The sequence below is a fragment of the Engraulis encrasicolus genome, chromosome 16 (genome assembly GCF_034702125.1).
Source record: "Engraulis encrasicolus isolate BLACKSEA-1 chromosome 16, IST_EnEncr_1.0, whole genome shotgun sequence".
NCBI classification, from domain to species: domain Eukaryota; kingdom Metazoa; phylum Chordata; class Actinopteri; order Clupeiformes; family Engraulidae; genus Engraulis; species Engraulis encrasicolus.
Window position 1 is genome coordinate 3,838,868 of NC_085872.1, and position 23,012 is coordinate 3,861,879.

Sequence of the window (23,012 nt, forward strand, 5' to 3'; positions counted from 1 at the left end):
AGCCTGACGCCTCTGGGAACCACTCTCCTCACTATGCGACATTTTAGTATTCTGGGGAAGATGTGACTGAGGATGCAATGAATGCCTGTTTTTTTCCCCTCTTCTTTTTGTTTAGGTTTTTTTTTCATTTTGATGTTTTTGGATAATGTGAATAAGAATGAGAAAAGGAATTTAAAAATGTACAGGTGATCATAATCGATGTTTAATTGTACATGTGAGAATAAAAATTTCCATTATTCATTGACATCAATTTTTCCACATTTTTGTAACCTTATTTATTATTTGAACACATGAAAGCATCACAACAACAATTTACAAATTCTTCTTAATTTTAAAACCAAAACACATTTACACATGCAACAATAGGGTTTAAGACGATGAGTAACTTATTGAATAATTTAGTTTGGAATGTGTTACTTTGCTTCAGTTCAACAGACTATTAGCAGATCAGATACAGACTTGTGGTGGAGACATTATGCACACTCCAGCTCATGGGACAGTCAACCCAATATCTGATGGACTTTCAGAGAGTGCTGAAACTTTAGATTTTTAAATGTTAACTAGAATTCCTTTACTGGTACTTCTAACTACCTTTTAGACAGCTTATGTTCAACCATTTGAATAATAATAATAAAAAAGAAAAACAAACAAAAACCAAAAACCAAATGAGAATTTCTCAAAAAGGCCAAGCAGCTATTACAAAAAGCTCATAACACCATCTTTCCAAGTTTCTAGACCAACCAAAAGCTTTCTTGTGCTCTAACATGGGATCATTTTAGTCTACACAACAAAAGTGCAACTTGTCAACAAGACAATGTGCCCTGTTCCACCACATGCTGCACATAGCAAACACAATTAAAGGAAAATAAAGAAAAAACAGTTCGCCTGCCGCTGCTGTCTTCTCAGATCAGATCAGTAAGGAAACAGCCTTGTCATTGGATGATTCGGAGGCTCTATGGTGGTTGTGGCTCACATCCTTGAGGTGGGCCGACCCAGCCAAAAACGAGGTATCGTTGAATGTGATCAAAAAGTAAACCTGAATGTGATGGCGAGGAATAATCACCTTAAAGATTATTGCTCCAGACCTAAAGAGAGTGTAGTTAATCCTTGTGGCCTTGTTTTTTTCCCCTTATTTCATTGTTATGATTGTCTATTGAGTCCTTTATATAAGAATGGCTGTAACTTGCACAGCCACGACACTGAAACACATTCATAGACACCAAAAAATATACATTATGATACTGTCAAAAGGTACAATAATTACACAGGAAAGGAAATTACAGAGTCAAACCAACACCATAATGTTTTCTTTTTATCTTTTTTTTCTGTTTAAGTCTTCCTTTTCTTCTCCACAGTTCCGTTTCCGGAGCCCACAAGTGCTTCTCGCAGTGAGTCAGAGCCTGACGTCTGTCGACGTGATGTCACCAGTGGCGGGACTAAAAGAACCATCGGAACGCTTCCCCATTATTGACCGGTGTCCTCTGTGGGAGGGCCAGAGAGAGAGAGGGAGAGAGGAGGAGGAGGAGGAGGAGGAGGAGGGGGGAAGAAGGAGGAAGAAATCCAATATTAGTGAAGGGCAGACTGACAGCTGTCACAAAGACTCAAGGTAAAGTGAAGGAAAAAGTTCCAAATGCAATCCCATGAGAGAGTCAGCACACTGTTACCTTATAACACTGTTAAGGATTGTTTACACTTGGTAAGGACACATTACTGAAGGCAGGAAGCACTTACAGATTACTGATTAAATGGGAAGCGCTACAAAGCAGAGCCCCACCCTATCCCCCCAGAGCTGGTTTCAATTTAATCGGAGAGCAACCCAAGGTGTGAGACACTGACTCCCAAACAGACAAAAATAATAATTACAGGGACGGGGAAAAATCACTGTGAATTCCCAAGAAGCAACAATGAGGCCTTTAATTGCAGCAGTTCCAACTGCACTGAGGAGGAACGGCGCAACCTCTCAATTTGAGAATGCACCAGACCTCGAGAGCAGAGTGACAGCCGCTCCTTTTGCTAAACTAATTTTGTACTCGGAACATAAAGCATTCAAGTCTCCAGGAAACTCCATGACCAATTAGCAGCACATTTTTTGATTATTTGTCCCGCTGCCACAAAATACATGTACGTACATTACAAGGTTACTTTATAATATAGCCACACAGTGATAGTCTTTTGACAGCTATAAATATGAAGTCATATCATGCTAAATTGTCAAAACTTTAGTCTAGGAAGCAGCAGGTTTCTCCTCCATGTGTTCATACTGTACATATTCACTATGCTCACATGCTTCAATTTGAAACACCAATGTTCTGTAGTAATGCAAATAACCCGCATGATCATGTTAGCTACAACAAAACATTATAAAATGACTACAGTATTTCATATCTTAATTGGTAATAAATTATAATCAATGTGGAAATGGATGTTATTTCCAAACTGTTGGATCATTCATGCAAATAAGGCCTTTCAATTCCACTGGTGGTCCTAACCAAAAGCCTACCACAGTTAAGTGCATACGGCGTGCAGGTATAGTCTACTCATTCACAGTATGTACTCTTAACATTAGTTATTGTGTTTTTTTGTGTGGAATATTTATACATAGGCCCCTACTGTTTATGACTAAAATAATGTCAGATGTCCCATCCTCTCCTCTGGCCTGTCAGAAAAGACCTCTGCAGCACAAACACAAACTTGACCACTCATCATCACATAATGAGAAGGGTTTCATAGAAGAGATTATACAGATCTTATTAGTTTTTACCAAGGAGGTCTACATAAGGGTTTGTACCTATGGTGGTCTATAGTCTTACATGTGTGTGCCTATTGTCAAATGTGGTTTCTCATGACACATTTTCTGCAGTTTGATCTGCCGTACTTTGGAATATGTGGCTAGCTGTTGAAGAAACATTTAAAACAAGAAGGTACTTGATGAACTTCAACAATATTCTTGGTGAGCAATGTAGTTTCCTCAAAATAAAGGATAGTAGATCACACAAGTGATCTCAAAACTGCCATCTTAGCTACCCACAGCACATTTACATGCAGGTTAGATTGATGCTCTTGATACAAGAAGGTTCTGGTTCATCTGGCCAAATTAGGAAAGAGCAAGTTTGCTGATATACTAAAGATGATATGTGGTTATAAACTAGTTCATTGTTACAAAGTAAAGTATATTGGAGAATTATGGTCAGATTGAAAGCTAGCCGGTGATTTAGGACACAACTGACACATATGGAGACGTGAAGGTAGATGATACTTTCTTAACTACTGATAACTTCACAGATAATCCATCAAGCCTGTTTAATGTTGTACACTATATCAGTATTAGTCATACAGTGCAACAAACCTGGCAATAATGTTGCTTTTCTAACTCACCAGCAAATGGAATCAGAAGAGTTTATAATATTTAACTGTCAATATAACTGGTAGGCCTATGTACCATAAAGTTCAGCAGAACACCCAGTTTCACACCACCCAATTCGCCGCATGGGGCCTAATAGCCCTAATAGCCCCCAAAACAATGGGTTACACAAAGGACGAGTGCAGTACTAGACAGGTTGTTGGATAACTACAGTACAATGTGGAGGACCCACTGCCATGTAACCCAACAGTAATATACCATTTATTCACCTGCATTTAAGTCCCCTTTTAGGTTCGCTTCTAAGTTATTTCAATGTTCGTTCAAATAATATATTTGAAAATTGACAAGGCCTATACAGAGACTTTGAAAAATGTAAACAAATACGCTAATATTCTGAATATCTCAGTTGAGGTTGTCTTGTATTGAGACATCTTTGCATCTTTCATTTCATTATGTCATTGCAATGATGTCAGGATTTTGGTCAAAACACGGTTATATGAAGAAGCAAAAACGTCTTGTTTCATTGAATAGTGTTGTAACCAGTATGTTATTTATGGTTAACACATTTTACGCAATATCTTCCTTTTGTTGCTTGAAAATAAAACCTGAATATTTCAACAAGTTCACAAGATGCTTTTGACATGAATCTGGACAGGGAAATAAAAGAGGGGAATGCCAGTCAACAGACTGCTCATCATTGACAAGCATGTTGCCCAAAAAAATAATGCACACTGTAGTGATGATGGAAATGATATGGATGTAAAAAAGGAAAAAAGAGAGAGAGAAAATGTTTATTCCGATCCATATATTCTCACATTGATCAGTCCCCCAGTAGAAGTGTGGCTCGCCAGAGAGACAATAATGACCCTGATGTGTGCACCCGGCATGTCTCTGTTTTGTTAAGTCCTACGGTATCGATTTGGTTGTGCTCTTGAGTGCTGCTGGGATTCACTCAGGGCCCTGCCTCTGCACACGGCAGTGACCAGGCACAAAGAAGGCTCAATTAGCACAGCTCCACGTCAGCTCCCTCTGGCCCGCGCAGCGCGCACCATCAAAATCACTCCATCAACCACCAGGGAGAGAGGAAGGGGGTTAGGGAGGGGTGCAAGGAGGGGAGGGGGGGCAGGGCAAGGGGGATTGTGTTACATGAGGGATCCACAGAGCAACACTGAGGTTTCACCTCCAGTCAAGAGCAGCTCTGGTTGCTGCTCAGCCCCACATGAACACCAGGCCCAGTGGCACACGGCTTAATAACAGGACCCCCACAAAGCCAGCGTGGAGGATGCAACAGCCTGTTTATCTACCATGGTTGAAACAGGGAAAGAAAAATATGTGTAATCAGGGCATCATTCAGCACCTGGCCAATTTTCTTCCTGTGGAAGACATAATGAATGAGGAGATGCAAAACAGGCTACATATTCTTTAGACCAAGATGCATTTGTTACTTGTAGTGAAAGCAGGACAGGGGCCAGTGAAAAACCAAATGTTGTCAAAGGGAGACACAGGGTCCTGGCTGCCAGTGATGCTGATTGGGGATGGCAGGTGCAGTTAATGGCAGGCCCTACGTGTCCTCCACTGATTGAGGGGAGGCGAGGAGAGGTGTGATGAGGGGGGGTGACGAAAAGATGGGCTGGGGTGTCTGAACTGGGGCGCTGACTCATAATTTGTCCATAACTCAAGGGTCTGTTCTGAGGGGGGGCTCTGTTGTAGCACCTCTCCAGCACCAACCCCCAAAGCAACCCGTAACAGTCCTCACCACTTCTTTTGCCAGTTAGACCCTACTGCAGCCCTCAAACCTCTTCCCCCTCCCCCTCCCCCTCCCCCTCCCCCTCCCGCTGCAGCATCATATGGAGCCTGAGCCAGAGATAAACCACTCCAGACGATGAGGATGATAATGGGCAGCGCCGCAGCGCCTCAAATTCAATCAACGCCAGCACGTCAGTGCGGATGAGCGTAAAAGTGAAATATGCTCGCCGGCATGTGTTAAAGACGGTAGGTAGGAGGGCTGGAGGAACACTAACGCCATACGACGGTGACGGCAGCAGCAGCAGCAACGCTAACAGCCACCACAGGATGAAGGGAAAAAGGAGGAAGAAAAGGAGCAATTAAATAAAGATGTAAAGGAAAAGGCTCCCAAAGCAGCCACAGGACTATTTCCAACAAAATCCTTCTGCCAGGGAAAGGGGGGGTGTTTTAACTACCGACTGTGAATAAATTAGCCTTTTGAACTCAGGGTGATTGCAAATGTGGTTGCTCCTGTTCACTTGAGACATGTCTGGCACCAACCCTTGCTGTTTCTCCACCCTGCCCATCTCTTTACGCGCTCCCTGTCTGCCCACCCACCACCCTCTCTCTCTCTCTCTCTCTCTCTCTCTCTCTCTCTCTCTCTCTCTCTCTCTCTCTCTCTCTCTCTCTCTCTCTCTCTCACACACACACACACACACACACACACACACACACACACACACACACACACACACACACACACACACACACACACACATACACACACAGCTATGCACTTTCATGAAAGTTTTAATTCAGCGCAATCAAGGCAGACAGTTTCAGAGACACACATTTCCCCCCCTTTTTGCCCATTATAGTATGCTAGTGAAACTTGCTCTTCTCACCATTTGCTGGCATTTGGTACGTCTAAAAATCAGAATAAAAAGACACTGTGAGACTACGGGAGAGGGAGAGAGAGAGAGAGAGACAGACAGAGAGAGACAGAGAGAGACAGAGAAAGAGAGGAGAGGAGAGGAGTGAAGAGGAGAGGAGAGGAGAGAAGAGGAGAGAGAAAAATAAGGAAACAGAAGAGAGAGAGAGAGGGGTGTTGAGAGACAGGGGCTCATTGTCACCGGGCAGACCTTCTCCTTGCAGCAGGATGAATAGCAGTCTGGAGAGTGCGCTGATGTGCTCCAGAATGCTCATTATAACACGCGGCCCATACGTTACACTGACACACCCATTATTTATTAACGTATGGGCTAGGAACCAGGCCACCTTCCTCAACTGCAGTCCTTTGGAGGCAATTCTGACAGGCCTTTCTGAAATAAATAAAGAAAGAAAGTCCCCCTTTTCCTCCTCCCTCTCCTGACACGGGGCTGGTCGTCTGGCTGCCATAATTACAAACACATTTCACACAACGTCTTGACTGCGACCACACTGAAATTCAAGAACATGGTAAGGTCAGCCAATTTATTTTTTTTAATCTATTGTTTCCCACCATAAAATCCTTATCACATGTCTGTGCCTTGACAGAATCAAGGCCTTGTTTCTCAAATGAGTGTGTCTCAAAGCAAACCTGACAATGACCTTGATGAGTTCCCCCTATTTGAATGACGACAGACAAAGATCAGCTACAATGAGCTTGCAAGACAGGGAGAGGGGAAGAGAACACATCAGCAGTAGGCAGATTGGGATTGTGGGAGCTAGCCAGCAACATTCAGGGCCTCTCTCCAGCCTGTAAAACGGGGGAGAAAAGTTTCACGGGTGCAGTCAGCCCTAACTGATGTGTTATATATTGCCTGTCACTTTATTCTGCGGGAATATTGGGGCGTTGCCGAGCTCAAACCTGGAAGGTATAGCAATCCATCACAGGCTCTCGCAGGGGGGAGATCTCATCTCAGAGCTGCTAGCCAATATTGTAGCCAACCCCGGCGATGTATAAAAAGGGCCGCCTCAAGGCCGTCACCATGGACAGACCACTCATCTCTCCCCCCCTTCCCTTCTGCACACGATTGCCTCAGCCTTGCGTCACGCCAGCCACCATCATGCAAACAGCCTCATCTCAGAGGCGGTGAGAGGGAAAAAAACAACAACAGGAAAGAAGCTCACTGGAAGTGATTGAAAGTGCTTATGAAGGCAATGGGGCTGCTTTTGAGGAGATGGCATCGGAGCCTGCATAAGCTATTTGTTGGAGTGAAATTGTTTCCTCTAGTATCAGATGTTTGGCGCGTGGATTAGCTTTGTGTGTTTAGGTCTGTTTGCTAGGTTGCATGTGATACAGTACTCAGTGTGACTGTTTCCTGCACAAAAGTATTTACCAATGGTTTTCGGATATTAACAATAGCGTCACAACAATACCCACTACTTGTATCTTTTAAGACTGAAAAGTTTAATTTTAAATTGTCACACCATGGTCAAATTGTCATGTAGTGACCAGGCAATGGAAATACAAAATATGTATCGACTTTCATATCATTTAATAAGTTCAAGAGGTACATCCTAAAAGCTCTGTAACCTCAGAGTGGCGTGCATCTAAAATTTCCCTCAGTGCTAGTGGCGATGAGGAGCTGTCTCTTATTTCCTCAACATCCTGGATGAGTCACAGCACCACATTAAGGCCAATCTCCGCTCCCTAATGATGTCATCTCTGAAGGAACCTGGACACTGCAGTGTCTCAGCCGTCTCACAACTGTATTCAGCTTACAGTAGGTGAAACTTCCATCATGGCTAGTGAACATGGAATCAAGGAACATGTGTATTCAAACATCTAAGATATATTAGAAAGTCATTTGCTAGCTCAGAATTCTCAATATACTTTTGCAACACCAATTACAAATAACATCAGCAAAGAAATCAAATTGGGACTATGAGAGTGAGTGAAGTGTAACAAATACCGTCAACCTTCCTGCATGATGCACAAATGATTGCAGGTTGTCTGAGTGCATCTTTTGTTCAGTGCGTCTGCAGGTCTGAGGCTGGCTCCTATCACCACTGTTGTGCAGAAGCCCCTGAAGCGTGATTAACAAGTGTTTGGGGAGAGGCGCATTCTGAATGTCCTTAATTTCCAGCCACTCATTACCAGCTGATAGAGATGATAACGAGAAAAACAAAACTGGCCCGCAGGCACATTAATATCTCACAACTGGCAGGTGATGGAAACAGGAATGTAGCAACCCCATCACCTCAGATACTCTTCTTCTTCTCTATACATCTTCTCACTTTCACAGGCATGCATGTGGATGGATGTGCTGAGCACACATCATGTAAAAACCCATCTCAGTGCTTTGCTGTGCACACATTCAGGGAAAGCCAAAGTCCCAAACAGACGTCTCTCAAGCCAACGTACTGTACCGGTATGCCCACACACATTATGGCATCTGGTGGACGGATTCTTAGCCAGGGCTCCTGGTCCAAGCAAATCAAGCTAAGTGAACTGCGGATGTCCATGACTAACTGAAAATCTGTGTGTTTTTTCCCCATTTTTGCTGACACTGTGAAAATACAGCTATGGTGTTGTGTTGGAGAGAGCCAATGTCTGGTGATGGAGGTGTGGCTACAGGAGAGAGATTAGACATCAGATGGTGAAGAAAAAACGGAATTCATCTCCATCTCAGAAACATCCTAAAGCTGATTACAGTTTTGGAGACTCTTGTGTGTGTGTGTGTGTGTGTGTGTGTGTGTGTGTGTGTGTGTGTGTGTGTGTGTGTGTGTGTGTGTGTGTGTGTGTGTGTGTGTGTGTGCGTGCGTGTGTGAGAGAGAGAGAAAAACAGAAAGAGAGAGAGAGAGAGAGAGAGAGAGAGAGAGAGAGAGAGAGAGAGAGAAAGAGAGAGAGAGAAGGGGAGAAAGTGTGTGTGTGTGTATGTGTGTGTGTGGGGGGGGGGGTGCAGTTGGCGACAAACTGGAGAGCAATTAGCATAGATGCAATACCGTTGCAGTCCTCTGACTTGATATTTGACCTTCTGCGAGAGAGTTGCCAAAAACCACTCTAGAGATCCAGACTGCCATATGGCACTGTGCCACCAGAGGCCATGTGCTGTGTGTCCCTCCAGGGCCCCCGTATGCAAATGGAGGGAATGTAATTACAGTGCAGAATTCCTATAGGATCTCTACTTAACATGCCTCCTATAGAGGTGGATTTGCATAGAGACAGGTCTAGCTACTGCGGTTCCAATTGTCAAAAACGAATCTTGTCCTTGTTGCATTGAAGACAGCCTAAAAGTCGTAGCAGTTGTTAAAACCTAAGTGTATCACAATATTTGCTCTTATCATGTACACTCACCGGCCACTGATTTAGGTACAACTTCCTAGTGTTGGTTAGTTAAACCCCCTTTTGCCTTCAGACATGCCTTATCTCCCTGCAACAATAATCAAATGTGGCACTCCAACAAAGTTCAATTGATACTATGAGGCCCACATCAAGCCAAGAAAATATCCCTACGCCACTACACCACCAGCCTGAACAAGGCAGGGTGGATCCATATTTTCACGTTATTGATGCCAAATTCTGACCATAACACCTGAGGGTTGTAACAAACATCAAAATCGCTGGTGGTGATGGTAAGAAAGACTGCACAGTTCCACGCAACTGTTTCCGGTGAAAACGATGATAGCGGCAACTTTTCAAGAGCGTCTCACTGAGCTTTTCTGATATTACAAACATTTGTAAAATCATAATTCTCTGTTGCACTTTGACAAAGGAGTGTGCAAATGCAGGAGCAGTACTATCACCTCCTCCTCGACCAGGAAGCCCCCCCCCCTCCACAAGTTTCTGTATCGCTCTCTGCCCCCTGGATGATGCCGGCAATATTGTGGGTATTGGTCTTATGCTTTTACAGCAAGTATGTGCAGTCAGCCGTATCCGGTGGCGTGCGTAATTTAAGGCTCGCAGCAAGTGTACCGAGGGCCTTAGAGATGCTCTTATGCATGCCTTGGTTGTAACGGGTGGTTATTTGAGCTACTGTTGCCTTTGTTTCAGCTCAAACCAGTCTGGCCATTCTCCTCTGACCTCTGGCATCAATAAGGCATTTTCACCCACAGAACTGCTGCTCACTGGATATTTTCAGTTTTTTTGGACCATTCTCTGTAAGCCTTAGAGATGGTTGTGCATGAATATCCCAGTAGATCAGCAACTTCTGAAATACTCAAACCAAGCCCATCTGGCAAAAACAACCATGCTACGTCACTTTAAATCACCTTTATTCCCCATTTTGATGCTCGGTTTGAACTGCATCAGATCATCTTGGCCATGTCATGCCTAAATGCATTGAGTTGGCATCGTGTGATTGACTGATTAGAAATTTCCGCCAGTGAGCAGTTGGAAAAGAGTGCCTATTAAAGTGGCCAGTGAGGATATAAAACCAATGGAGACATTCTGAATTTCCATAAACAACCTCTATATTACATATCCTGATGTCTTACATTTCCCTAAAACACACATATAATATTTAATGAATATTTTGTTATACATGTATGTTTACCCCCGACTGGAACATGCCTTAAACATTTTGCAGCAGAGAAATTGTATGCTTGCCTCCCATACCCTGCATTTGTACTTACTCACATCAAACTAATTGAAAACTAACCAAAATACTTTTTCCACCCCCACTACTGTCACAGCCAAGCAACCTGCAACATTGCACTGAATGTGGGATATTGAGGATGTTAATAATTTGAGCTCTATACCACTCAAAAAACAAAACTATGAAAATTAACAATACACTGACTCTCTTTGCTATGCAGCCCCAAATGATAATTTAATCACAACAGACCATTGCACATCAGCCTGCGTGACAAAGACAGATGTCAAAAAACAACAACAACAACAACAACAAAACAGCAGTACAGATAACCAGTGGGAAAAAGGTCTGGTCTGTGTGGCGTTGCGGTGAGAGGATCTCAGGCCCACACAGAAAGGGGCCACACCCCGACAGCACGTCTGGCTGCATGGGTCAAGCCATGAGTAGTGCCCTTACCACAGGCACGCTCACCTGGGCCACCTCCCCACTCTCATCCATTTCAATTAGCCCTCCCCCTGCTGCTCCCTCCCTCTGCCATGGTCTGCACAGCATCTCTCTCCACGTGTTCCAGACACTGTAATGTGGACAGACGAGGGGCTTCGAGCAGCGCAGATATGTGAAAACAAACTAGAGATGGCAAGAGAGAAAGAGGTCATCTCTTAAAGAGTAGACACAATAAGAAAAAGAAAAACGGCTGAGGGAAAATCAGTGGGACAGTTTTAATGTATTTTAGCAAATGAGGGAGGACTAGACGGATATGAAGGTTAGTGGAGAGTGAGGGAGGAGGAGAGGTTCCAGCCCCTCTTGTCTGAGTGTGCAGGTACATGGCTCCTCTGGGGCTTCGCCACAGAAGGAAAAAAAACCCTCTTCCTCCTCACCAGCATGCAGGCCTTTTTGAGCGACACAGCGTCAGAACGTCCATGCGAGCGTGGCGTGGCGGGGAGCCATGTGGGTGTATCGAAGCGAGCAGCAGCATATTGCCAGCTCTCTGAAATGTTAAATCAAAATGCAAAGTAGGAGAGGGCCCCTCTGCTCTCTCGGCAGACTCGCCAGCATATGTGTGGGAGCTCCGAACGGCAACGGGGGCCTAAATTAGGAACACCAATGTATTCAGGCATTCTGACACCTTAAGAAACCTTCTGGATCAGCATGTGTCTCTGTGTAATGATGTGTATTTATTTACATTTGACCAAAACTATAAATTATCCCAAGAGCTGTATGATCACCATCACTAACATCCAGGAATATCATGATTATGAAAGAAATACAATTTCAGACTAAAATGTGAATTATTATTTCTGTGTTCACATTAAGAACAAATTCAGTTTATATAAAGTTGCAGTTTATATAGAGGTGGTTTTAGAGACACATTGCTGCAGCAATAGGCCAAGGAATGAGACCATGTATGTATGTATACACAGCTTCAGGTACCTTTAACCATTTGGTTTAGTCATTCCAGTACATCACTGATAGGACGAGGAAGTATATAATTTGTCAAAACACTACGACACCCAACGACTGATTCACATCAGTTATTTTCCACAAAGCACAGTGCTATGAGGCTATTTGTTTGGACAATAAGCGCTGTGTGAGATGTAGAGTACAGAGTGTCTGGAAGGATCATCATGAAACTCCCGTCACAAAACTTTGCACGAGAGCTTGCATCACTAGTCTGACATTCTGTAACCCCTGGGTCTCGCGGACAAAACACTGAAATTCCTCTGTGAGTGCCGGAGAGTATCAGATGTTGAGCATAAAATATTCATATTTGAAAGCAGACCCACGGAAGGGAAGGTGGCACATGTGGACGGGGCAGCTGGAAACGGAGACAGTTAAAGTGCTTCTGGACTTCCGAAGCTACAGTAAAAATATGCAGTGATGGGTTTTTTTTTCAAGTTGACTTTTTCGATTAGTCATACTACTTATTGAAAACATTTATTTGGAAGAAAATTTAGGAAAATCATTTATACCTAGTGTACAATATAGTCCATGTTTAAAAAAAACAGTTAGCACAGCTATCTGTCTACAGTGCTGTGGCTATGTTTCACAGCACAGCAGACTTTTTCAAACTGTTTTTTTCTCTCTCAAACAGGTTCCCTGTAATGACGAGATACCTTTTAACTTCTCAGCCAGAGCCGCCATCAATTATTTACAGTCATCTGTTTAAAATTTAAAGTGCCACACATTAACGTCCTCCGCACCTGCACTTTCACGCTGTCCACCTCTCTGTTCAGTGCCCCTCCCCTCCCCCCACCAGCCACCCTATGATGCGGCCAATGACAATGAGTCCCCTTTCACCGCTGAACCAAGGATGTTAAATCACACAGGGGCAGCGCAGGCGACAGGCCACGCGCTGTAAGGGCACAGGCCGTCCGCCTCCCATTACGCCTTGGCCTTAATTGGTGACAGTGGCAAAAACCATAAATTCTTTAACAGAGCCATGGCAGCCTTCATGGGCTGGCCCATAGCAGTGAAAGCTGAAGCACTGTTTTTAAAGGGAAGCTAATACAAAATCTGCAGAGCATGGAGGCACAGAAATGAATGAAATAACTAAGAGACACTAAAATATACATACATACACACATCCCCACCCGCACATGCCCATCACCACACCCACTGTACCATGTTCACCACACCCGGTGTACCATGCCTAGATGTGTATATTTAAGTGGTCTTTGTTGCTCCTAGGGTGGCAAAATCCCATTGTCTTGACAGGAGCTTACGCTTGCCCTTTCGGTTTGAGACGCATAGTATGTTTTAAGGCCCTGTTTTTTTGGTCTGCTCTTTCCCATTTCCCCCTTCTCCGGACTGGCGTCAAATTAATCTGCAGTTTTAAAGCTTGAATAAATCCAGTAAGTTAGAGATCTACAGATCTAAAGGCTGCCTGTCCCTTAGGCCTCTCGTTCCCCCCAATCTCCTTTTTTTCTGCTCTGCCCACTCCTCAGCCTGCGGAGATTAGCTGGGAGCACATCCTGTTATCTCCAGGGAAGCAAAGGTTGGGGGAGGGAGGGGAGGGGGAGGCCACAGATTCAGCCTTATCTATTCCGAGCACACCTAAAACAAATTAGACCTGGCCAGCATCGTTTATTTGGCGCCTGTGCTCTCATTAAGAAACGCCTCCTGCCATCTTCTTAAGGTCCAACCATCTCACTATGTTGTACTGGATGTGTGTTTGGGGTGGGGGTTCTCAATTCTAACTGAAATTAAAAAATGAGCAGCCTGTCTGACTGTTAAAAGTACATTTTCATTTATTCCTACATGGTTAATTTGCATTTAAAAATGTTGATGCATTTGTTTTCACACTTGTTAATTTGTTATATATCTATTTAGCAGGCCTATGTTCTGTGTTACAAACCTAAATCTTTTTCTCTCCATTTTCCTCCTGCCACACTACAACAATGTCAATCATATCGACACCCCCCTCGTTGTTGCTTGTCAAGGCTAGGCTATTATGTCCTTAGAGACAACTGTGCTGCCAGTAAGGTTTTTTTTCCAAATACGTTCACCTCTGTGGAAACTTGGAATAGAAATCTGTAATATGTGTCTTATTGTTTTTCAAACATGTGACAGGGGATGCTTGTGGAGATATCCGTCTGTCAACATTTGACAACATGAAGCCTGGCTAGAGTACCAGTGTCTAATACGCAACATCATCACGGTACTTCCAAATTCTTTAAGGAATCTGTGCTTGGTATGAAGAGAGAAAAAAAAACTGTCAAAAATTAGATGGAACAACCGATAGCAACAATGAAAGCAGACACACTTGATTGCAGACCTTCAGAGAAGCCTGTGCTCAAGCTAGAGACTAGATTGTGTGTTGATATCAAGATGGAGAGATACAGGCAGATATGGACAGTTGAGATAGGGTGGTAAAAAGCGATTTCACTTTTAAGGAAAAGGTCATCAGGACCACATCAGGGCATCCCAAGTGGAGGGACATGCATATTTCATAGGCATTGCTACCACTCTCCTCTACTTGATGCACACTGTTGAATGCTGTCTTGACCCTCTCATCCTCTACCAGCTGTTCTCCATCACACTGAGTGACAATAGTATCCCTACTAGCACTGTCAGCTTTGTCTCTTAAGACATCCTTCACACAAACATTCAGTTTAGTGACCAGCATTCTGCACTGTTATGCGAATAGCTCACTTAATACTGATACTAATTTGTAATCGAGAGAGAGAGAGAGAGAGAGAGAGAGAGAGAGAGAGAGAGAGAGAGAGAGAGAGAGAGAGAGAGAGAGAGAGAGAGAGAGGCAACTGACCGTGTGGGTAATTAAAACATTTCTGTAATGTTTAATTCTGTAAAGGCAAACAGTACAAATTGTGTTTCGTGTACTGCATGATTCAGACTTGTCCTGGCCTAGACTCGAACCTGCATTACATCACTCAGCAGCACCATGGATTGGGAGGGAAACGGGCTACCAACTGAGCTAAAACTCAAGCAATCACCTACGTGAATAGCATATCTCATGACTGGATAGAACAGGTTTACAAATATGTTCACCACACAGATACCAAATTTCTAGTTTATGTCAGGCTTACCCCCAAAATCTCACTCATGTCCAGATCATAGCTCTGGTATTAACTGATTTGAGTTGATCATAGTTCGTATAGACCCAAAAACCCCACAGTATCACAAACTGGAAGGGTACTACTACACTAAAAGCCAAGCTATTAGCTACAGTAAGTCAATAGCATACTATACCCCTTAGAGGTGGCGGGAAGGAGGCTTACCAACATACTCTACATACAGATACCAGCTGGCTTCATGAATCATGGTTATTCATCTTTTTTTGAGCATGGTTTGTGACTATGGTTTTGGTATGCAAAACACATGGTTAATTGTGGGTTTCGTGGTTACCCCCCAAAAATTGAGGGCAGCCATGGTGTTGTAATGGTTAGAGAGTTGACCTGAAGATCACAGAGTTGCAAGTTCGAATCCCATCCTTACCTCTCCCTACAGCCGCCCATTGCTGAAGTGCCCTTGAACAAGACACCTAACACCACATTGCTCCAAGGACTGTCAACAATATGTGCTTAAGATTAAAGAGAGCGAGAGAGCTAAGTGTAACTTAATGAATAATTATAAACCGTAGTAAAACCATAGTTAGTTTTCAGAGTAAAACCATGGTTACTTTTCGTAAGGGTATAGTTAAACCATAGTCGAGCCATTCACCATAGTCATGGTGAACCACGCTAAAAAAACATGAAACCATAAAAAACCATAATGAACCATGGTTCATTTCTGTAAGACACACACACACACACACACACACACACACACACACACACACACACACACACACACACACACACACACACACACACACACACACACACACACACACACACACAGTTCGCCTGGGCCCAGGGAGCAACACAGAGCCCTGTGCTTACCACTCAGCCCAAGGCAGGCAGAGGTAACTGCTCTGGAAATGTTAGGTTAGATGAGATGCCTCCGCTAGACTAATCCATTCTGGGGCCTGCAAGCCTGCTGCACAACTGCACCGCAGTGACACGGGGCAATCCCCCAAGGTCTTGCATTAGCACTCTAAATTAAAGGGGGTATTAGATTAAATTGGCTCTCCGATTTCAGGGGTGTGAGTAAAATTCTGATTTGCATTTTCCACTGCTGCTTAAGATATAATTAGTTCAGGGTGATTCCCAAGTGGAAAACACTGACAGCCAAATCTTACTGGCTGCTTGGTAGCTTAGCGGCTCTTGCGAGGCAAAAGGTACAATCTGCTAATGTTTACATGTGGGAGTGGGCATGCGTGTGTGGATGTCTATTCATAAGAGAGCTGTGTGTCTCTGTCTGTATAACATGCATATTCCTTGGTCCAGGTGTGTGTGTGTGTTTCTCCATTGTGTCAGAGGAAAACACAGCATGTATGTGTGTGGACTGGCTCTGGACTGGGAACTGTAATAAGCCCTTTGGAAGAGCAGACTTTCATGGGTCTGCAACCTCTTGCAAAATACCTACACTTCATGTCATCAAGACCAATTCTGTTTGTTTCCCTAAAAACATACAGTGTTTGACAGAGTGGAGAGTTGTTTGTAGGATATGAAGATTGCACGATGTTTGCCAAAATGTGAGTGTGATAACCTCACACCTCCATGCTGTTCCGTAATCACAGAAGAGACAAAATAATAATTATTAGACAGAGAAACCTGATATAAATTATAGCATCCAGTCAACTCCTGTAGTTATTTCTTAAAAAGCAAGTTTGGATGTGTTGTGGTACCCCCTCTTATCTTCCCACAGTGTAAATGTGGATGTCTTGGAAAATGGCTGTTTTTCCAGACAAAGCCAACCCTACATTAGGCATGCAGCAGGCTCTTCCTGGACACCTGTTTGAGACACCTGTTAGTGCACGATATATGAAGTAAACATCAAATGAGCCTCCCATTAGCCCTCCTAGTGAGCCCTCCTCTAGACACCACCTGTAACCTTTATATGGAAAAACATGCATATGTTTTTTGGTGGGCACTATTTCTCATTTTGTGAGAAAGTGAGGACTACCTGTCTTCACTACTTGTATAGATTAACCTCTATATGTGCCAACTGACGTACAAAAATGATTGTTGATGTTAACGGACAGTGATACAGAGATACGTACGTCTCTGTTTTGTTTTCCCCCTTGTTAAGCGAGTACTAAAATGAGATGTGCATTCTAATGTGAAGGAGACCAGTAATTATTTTGCACTTCAATATCAGTTTTTTCCCTCCATACCAGCAGGAAGGAAGAGCTAGAATGGTATTCAATTAAAAGAAATGGATGGAAAAATCTCTTCCAGCTTCAGGCCAAAACATTCACAACAAACTGAATCTGCAATTGGTGCACAGCCTTGCTATTAATAAATTAATGGGCTTGAAAATTGGAATTGCCATTGGTATGTGGATTCTTGGTACGTCACACCTAATAGCATATGTGTGTTCAAACTACTTAACATTAACACATTTCATCAAAAAAGTTCAACTCTAAACAGGATGATCTAAGAAGTTGTTGCAATATAGCTCTCCACTTGAATACTATACTTCAGCAATGCGAAACTCCTACATTGCACAACATAACTTGCCCCCTGGCATTATTGTCTTGTCAGTCATACATAGTATGGGACTAGGAAAGAAAGAGCATGTCTGTTTTTAAGTGTATATATTTTAACTCCACACAGTGTCTTTGAAAGTTACCTCATAATGTGTTTCATGTATCTCTGTGAGGATATTAATAAATCATATTGGATCTCAGTTTGAAAATATGTTTTAAAAACTTATATCTTACAAGCTATTGACTGTGGACTAATAGAAGCAAATGCTTCTTTAGTTTTTATGATTTATTATCTGTCTTTGGTACTCAGGACACTGATTTCTGTGGGGTCTCTGAGGGGGTGGGCATATCCTAAGCTTGTTTCCATACAGTATAGCTGAAAGCTAGACTTTCCACAGATGGGTGTTAGCGGAACTGGCAGCAGCAATCTTAGCCATCGTTTTGAGCGCATCGTGGTGGTTGGGGCTTGTGGGATATTGATTCGCCCCCGTCCAGAGACGGTTTCCATAATTGGCTAAAATGACCAAGTGCAGAGAGGGATGGCTCTCTGCTGAAAACCATTTCCCAGCTCAGCTTGGAGCGGAGCCAAGCCTAGGGTTGTTCGGATGCGTTCCAGCCCCAGCCTGACTGGCAGCAATTAGGGGTGTCTGAGCCAAGCTCAGCTTGCGCTCCGCACAAACACCCCTAATTACTGCCAATTAGGCTAGGCGGGTAGGCAGATTTGAGAAGCCGGGGGGATGTTCAGGCATGGGTGGGCATGGAAACAATTTTCAAGGGCTTAGAACGTGACTGGAAGAAATGGTTAATACTTTAGAGTGCAGGGGGATAATAACAAAAGGAAAAAAAAGGGGGAAGTGCAGCCCCTGTCTCACCTCCAGCGACGAGCCAGGCTTCTTCTTCAACTCCTCGCATTTCCTAAATTTGCAGATCTGGTGGCCCGTTTTGCGGTTCCGACAACTGCTGCACACCCCGCAGTTGATTAGCCTCCTGCAGGGCGCGCAGACCCCACACCTTTTCCTTTTCTTCTTGGCTGGGTTTCCACTGGATGCCGAGGAATTATTCTGTGGGCAGTCTGCCAGATTGGCAATTTGAAACGCACTGTCTGTAACGGCTGCTGAGGCTGCGGGGGAGTGAAGGGCTGTCATGACGATGACCCCGGGAGGTAATGAGATGCCCCCTAAAGCCGGAATAGCGGAAAAAGTTCCAACGCGTTCCGGGAGATTCATTATCTCTGCTTCAGCAGCGCCGCATTTCAGCTTGTTCATGCATTCTCCTGCTAAAGGTCTGCAGTGTTCAGGGGATAAGGTAGAGAGGAAATTATTATTTGCCATTTGCAGCGTCTCTGGCGCCACGCCAGGCTTTCCCGGCCTCTGGGAGTCATTTCTGTGCATGCTGGTCCTATTAGGGTTTATTGCCGCTGATTTCCTTCCCCAGAGCATGGCGTTATCACAGTTCCAAGGGGACACGCCAATTCTGGCACTGGGAAAAATTGGTGTCGTGATGCGGGCGATTTTAGCAGTCTGTGGAAATGCCCCATTGGTTTTATAAAAGTTTGCAAAAGACCTGTACCTTTCCATCTCAGCATTGTAATCCAACAGCTGACTTAATCCACCATCCTGGAGATTCTGGAGATTCTGAAGGTTATCCTTTTGCAAGAGAGACACATCATTCTGTCCATTCTCAATGCAAAGTGGATTGTTTATGTTAGACATGGCTGATGGTGGTAGGTTGGAAGGGATTTGGTAGTTAAGTCTAGAGTTGAGTTGGCCTTCGTCTAGCTGAAGCTGGTTACGAACAGGACGTAACCATCCTGGTATATCCCCTCCGGGTACTAAAACAAGAAAACAACAATTTCAGATGTAACCGACAAACATCCCCAATCCCTGCCTGTCCCATTCCCCCTTCTCTCCAAGTTGTTAAAGCAAAAAGTAACTCTATATGTGAAGTAGGCTATCCGCTGGCATATATCTTGTTTTTCCTGATTTGTTTTTAATTAAATGTATCTCACATTGTGGCTGATACTTATCTGGTGGCAATAATAAGACAGTTGTGACACATGAATGCTACATTGTAATAGCAAACAAAGATGAGTGCACCTGAAGTGCCAAGTCAGACATATACAAATGCAGGATGGCAGTGACCAAAACTAAATTAGACAGTGTGCAGACAGAATTACATACTTGCCATGCATTGATAGCATGACCGCAGTTAATGAACACTGAATACTACGGAACAAACTTCTCCAGCGATGGAACAAACCAAATACATCAGACCACCAAAACACAAGTCCAGCTCTGCAACTTGCTTCAAACACCCAAACAAAAGAATGCAAAGCAAATCTGGTATAGAAAATTACACCCAAATATCAGCAAAAAAATAATAAATCCTTTCCCCCAAACCTACAGGCAATTTTCCTCTGCTGGACATGTGCTTCATTCAGGCTTTTTAAGGACCACCTGGTATTCATTCATTGTCATCTCTATTGCATTTCCTCAATGACAGGGGAGATAGCCACTGGTGAATTTCAACCTCTCTGAGCCTCAGACCCGACAACTGTAGTGTCAGCTGCCTTGGGGGACTCCATTTCCCCTCCTCCAGTCTGTCTGGATTTTGTTTCCACAGATAAAAGCCCATTAGACGCATCTCCCCCTGCTTGCGTTACCTTTTCTAGGGCTCTTATTCTTTTAATTGCCAAAACCGATCCATTTTCAGAACACTACAGCATTTCAAATCACTTCCATGCAAGAACCCAACAGCTGGCTGAGAAATGAATTATAAATATGCGTATAAGAACCAGAGACCAGGCTGGTGGCTTTAGGATGCCTTGTGAATAATTCAATACATGCAAAATATTAATATTAATTAAAATAAAATATCCACCAAATACTTCCAATTTGCAGAGCTTTTAAGTGGGGCTATTGGTGTTATTCTGAAATAGCCAACCATGGCATAGCATACATTGTCCTCAAATTCAAAGAAATGTTCAATTTAGTAAAGACATAAACTGAATATAGTTGTTGAATATAGAATATAAAAATCTACAGATGGTAGTGCCAAACTCATGGGATGTATGCCTTTCTGCATAGCCTTCAAGCATGCGTTCGGCAACCCACCAAAATATGCAATACTAGTAAACAAAACCTACGTGGGCTTAATGATCGGCCCTCCTCCAGGTCATTATTACTTAATCAATTCACCCCATGAGCAAAATACGCAGCCACGGGCAATCAAGTCACGGCTATCGATTTCCAGGCTGTAAACAAAGTTTAGAGGAACAGAAATGTTCGATACTTGAAGGAGACAGCGGGAGGGCGAAAGTACTGCGCGTCCCGATGACGAGCTGTATGCCGCTGCACCACCGTGCCATTAATTACGCCGCGTCTGGTCTGTCGGAGACATTCAGATCAAAGGTCATGCACAGAAAATCCGAGGAGGGGTCTGAACGGTGCGAATAAACCGATAAAATTAATCCGCATGCGCTCGGATCACTTTGACGCCAGCATAACCCACACACAGAAAAAAGCCAAAAGGTAAAGAGGGTATAGCCAGAAAGCATGCGATTCTGACGCTAGTCAGGGGGAAATGGAAGAGCATCACCTACCAGATTCCTGGTGAGAACAGATCCCAGACGCTAACAGTCTGCCGATATAAAGCAGCACATTACTGCTTCACGTAATGAAAGAAAAAATAAGATACGGTAGCACTCTCTCTTACACACATGCACACTCGCACAAAACGCTCAAAACAAAAGAATCATTTTAACGACTTGTCGGGAACAAAAGTACTGAAAGAAAAAACGCAGAGGTTAAACACAGTGTTTTAGAGCACCACTGTGCCGCGGGGGAAATATGGGTTAGGTGTTTCCTCCTGGTCCGGGGTGTATTGTATGGCTGCCTGGTGTTTGCTCGGTCCGTGTCTCCTGTCGCTGTGTGTGGCTGATTGGTGCTGAGGTGAGGAAGCTGGGATGTGGACACCTACTGATCATTGGCTGGAAATTACTATAGAAACATGAGGAGCACTGGGGAGGGGGATGGCTCAGGGCTTTCTGTTGGGAAATAGCTATGGGAAGCTGAGTCTTAACCTTTTTCGCCGCGCTTTACTCATGGTGTTATCTTTTTGTTCGCGCACATGACGGACTGTTTCGAAAGGCTAGTCATATTTGAGGATGCGTCTACTAATAGGGATTTCGCGGTTCGTGAGGGGGGAAACTTGTCAAATTAATTAGAATAGAGGCGTTGAGTGATTAAGATAAAATGTTCCAACAGGGGATTTTTTTTTCTCGCGGCAGAACGACAGCCATAATTACAGGGACCTGCGCGCACGACCGCGGGGATTCATCATTATTATAAATCCTCCCCGATAGCCACAGACGTCAGCACACTGGAGGCGAGATCATCACACTAGCTTGCCTTGTATTTATCATGTCAACGCGTGGCACACAAATAGATTCATGTGTTGAATTTTGAAATGTGTCCATGAAGTTAAAAAAAATATGCCAAGGAGTCTGGGCACATGAGTCAACAGACAACTATTTGGCAACAAAAACTCTAATGTACATCCAAACTTTTAAATGGACATGTCTACAAACAATTAAGCATAGCTGAACTCTCTCATTTTCAACTGTGAGCACTAGTCATACACTTGGTCTCAGTTATCGTCACAGTTGTAGGTCCAGGATGGGACAGAACCAATTTCTCCAAAATAGTGAAACTTATAGTGAGACCAAATGGGAAGCTCCAACTCCCATTGCCATTGTGACACAGCACTCCACAGCACACAAGTGTACACTGCATACAACAAAACTGCATTTATGCCTCACCCGTGCAAGGGGGCTGGGGGATGAGGAAGAGAACAGGTTGATGGTCAGTCATGGGTTAGCAGTTAGGGTGTCAGACTTGTAACCCAAAGGTTGCTGGTTCGACTCCCGACCCGCCAGGTTGGTGGGGGGAGTAATCAGTGCTCTCCCCCATCCTCCTCCATGACTGAGGTACCCTGAGCATGGTTCTGTCCTGCCGCACTGCTCCCTAGGGTCGCCATTGAGGGCTGCCCCCGTGGACGGGTGAAGCATAAATGCAATTTTGTTGTGTGCACTACTTGTGTGCTGTGGAGTGCTGTGTCACAATGACAATGGGAGTTGGAGTTTCCCAATGGGCTTTCACTTCACTTTCACTTAAATTATTCCTCCACCAACCTAGCAGGTCGGGAGTCAAACCAGCAACCTTTGGGATACAAGTGTGACACCCTAACAGCTTACCCATGACTGCCAGACTTATACAGATTGGGTTGGAATCTGTTATGGATCTTGTAAGATCAGATGATATTCACCTATTAAATGACTGCTGATCGATGCACA

At 43.9% G+C, this 23,012-nt stretch overlaps 1 protein-coding gene across 1 annotated transcript; it reads right to left on the reverse strand.

The window, feature by feature from the left end:
* Positions 1 to 261: 261 nt before the first annotated feature.
* cxxc4 (CXXC finger 4) lies at positions 262 to 21,494 on the reverse strand. The gene is made up of 3 exons (XM_063220121.1): positions 21,261 to 21,494; positions 18,532 to 19,490; positions 262 to 1,481 (listed from the first exon to the last, which is right to left on the reverse strand). The coding sequence occupies exons 2-3, from the start codon at positions 19,369 to 19,371 to the stop codon at positions 1,437 to 1,439; spliced, it is 885 nt and encodes a 294-aa protein (XP_063076191.1). The 5' UTR covers positions 19,372 to 19,490; positions 21,261 to 21,494; the 3' UTR covers positions 262 to 1,436.
* Positions 21,495 to 23,012: the final 1,518 nt, after the last annotated feature.

Bases quoted from the DNA above. Each gene is read 5' to 3' on its own strand.
- cxxc4 (XM_063220121.1), bottom strand. From the start codon at position 19,371: ATGTCTAACATAAACAATCCACTTTGCATTGAGAATGGACAGAATGAT. The intron at 1,482-18,531 runs GTGAGACAGGGG...GCCCTCCCACAG, and splicing joins AGCCTGGCTCGTCGCTGGAG to AGGACACCGGTCAATAATGG.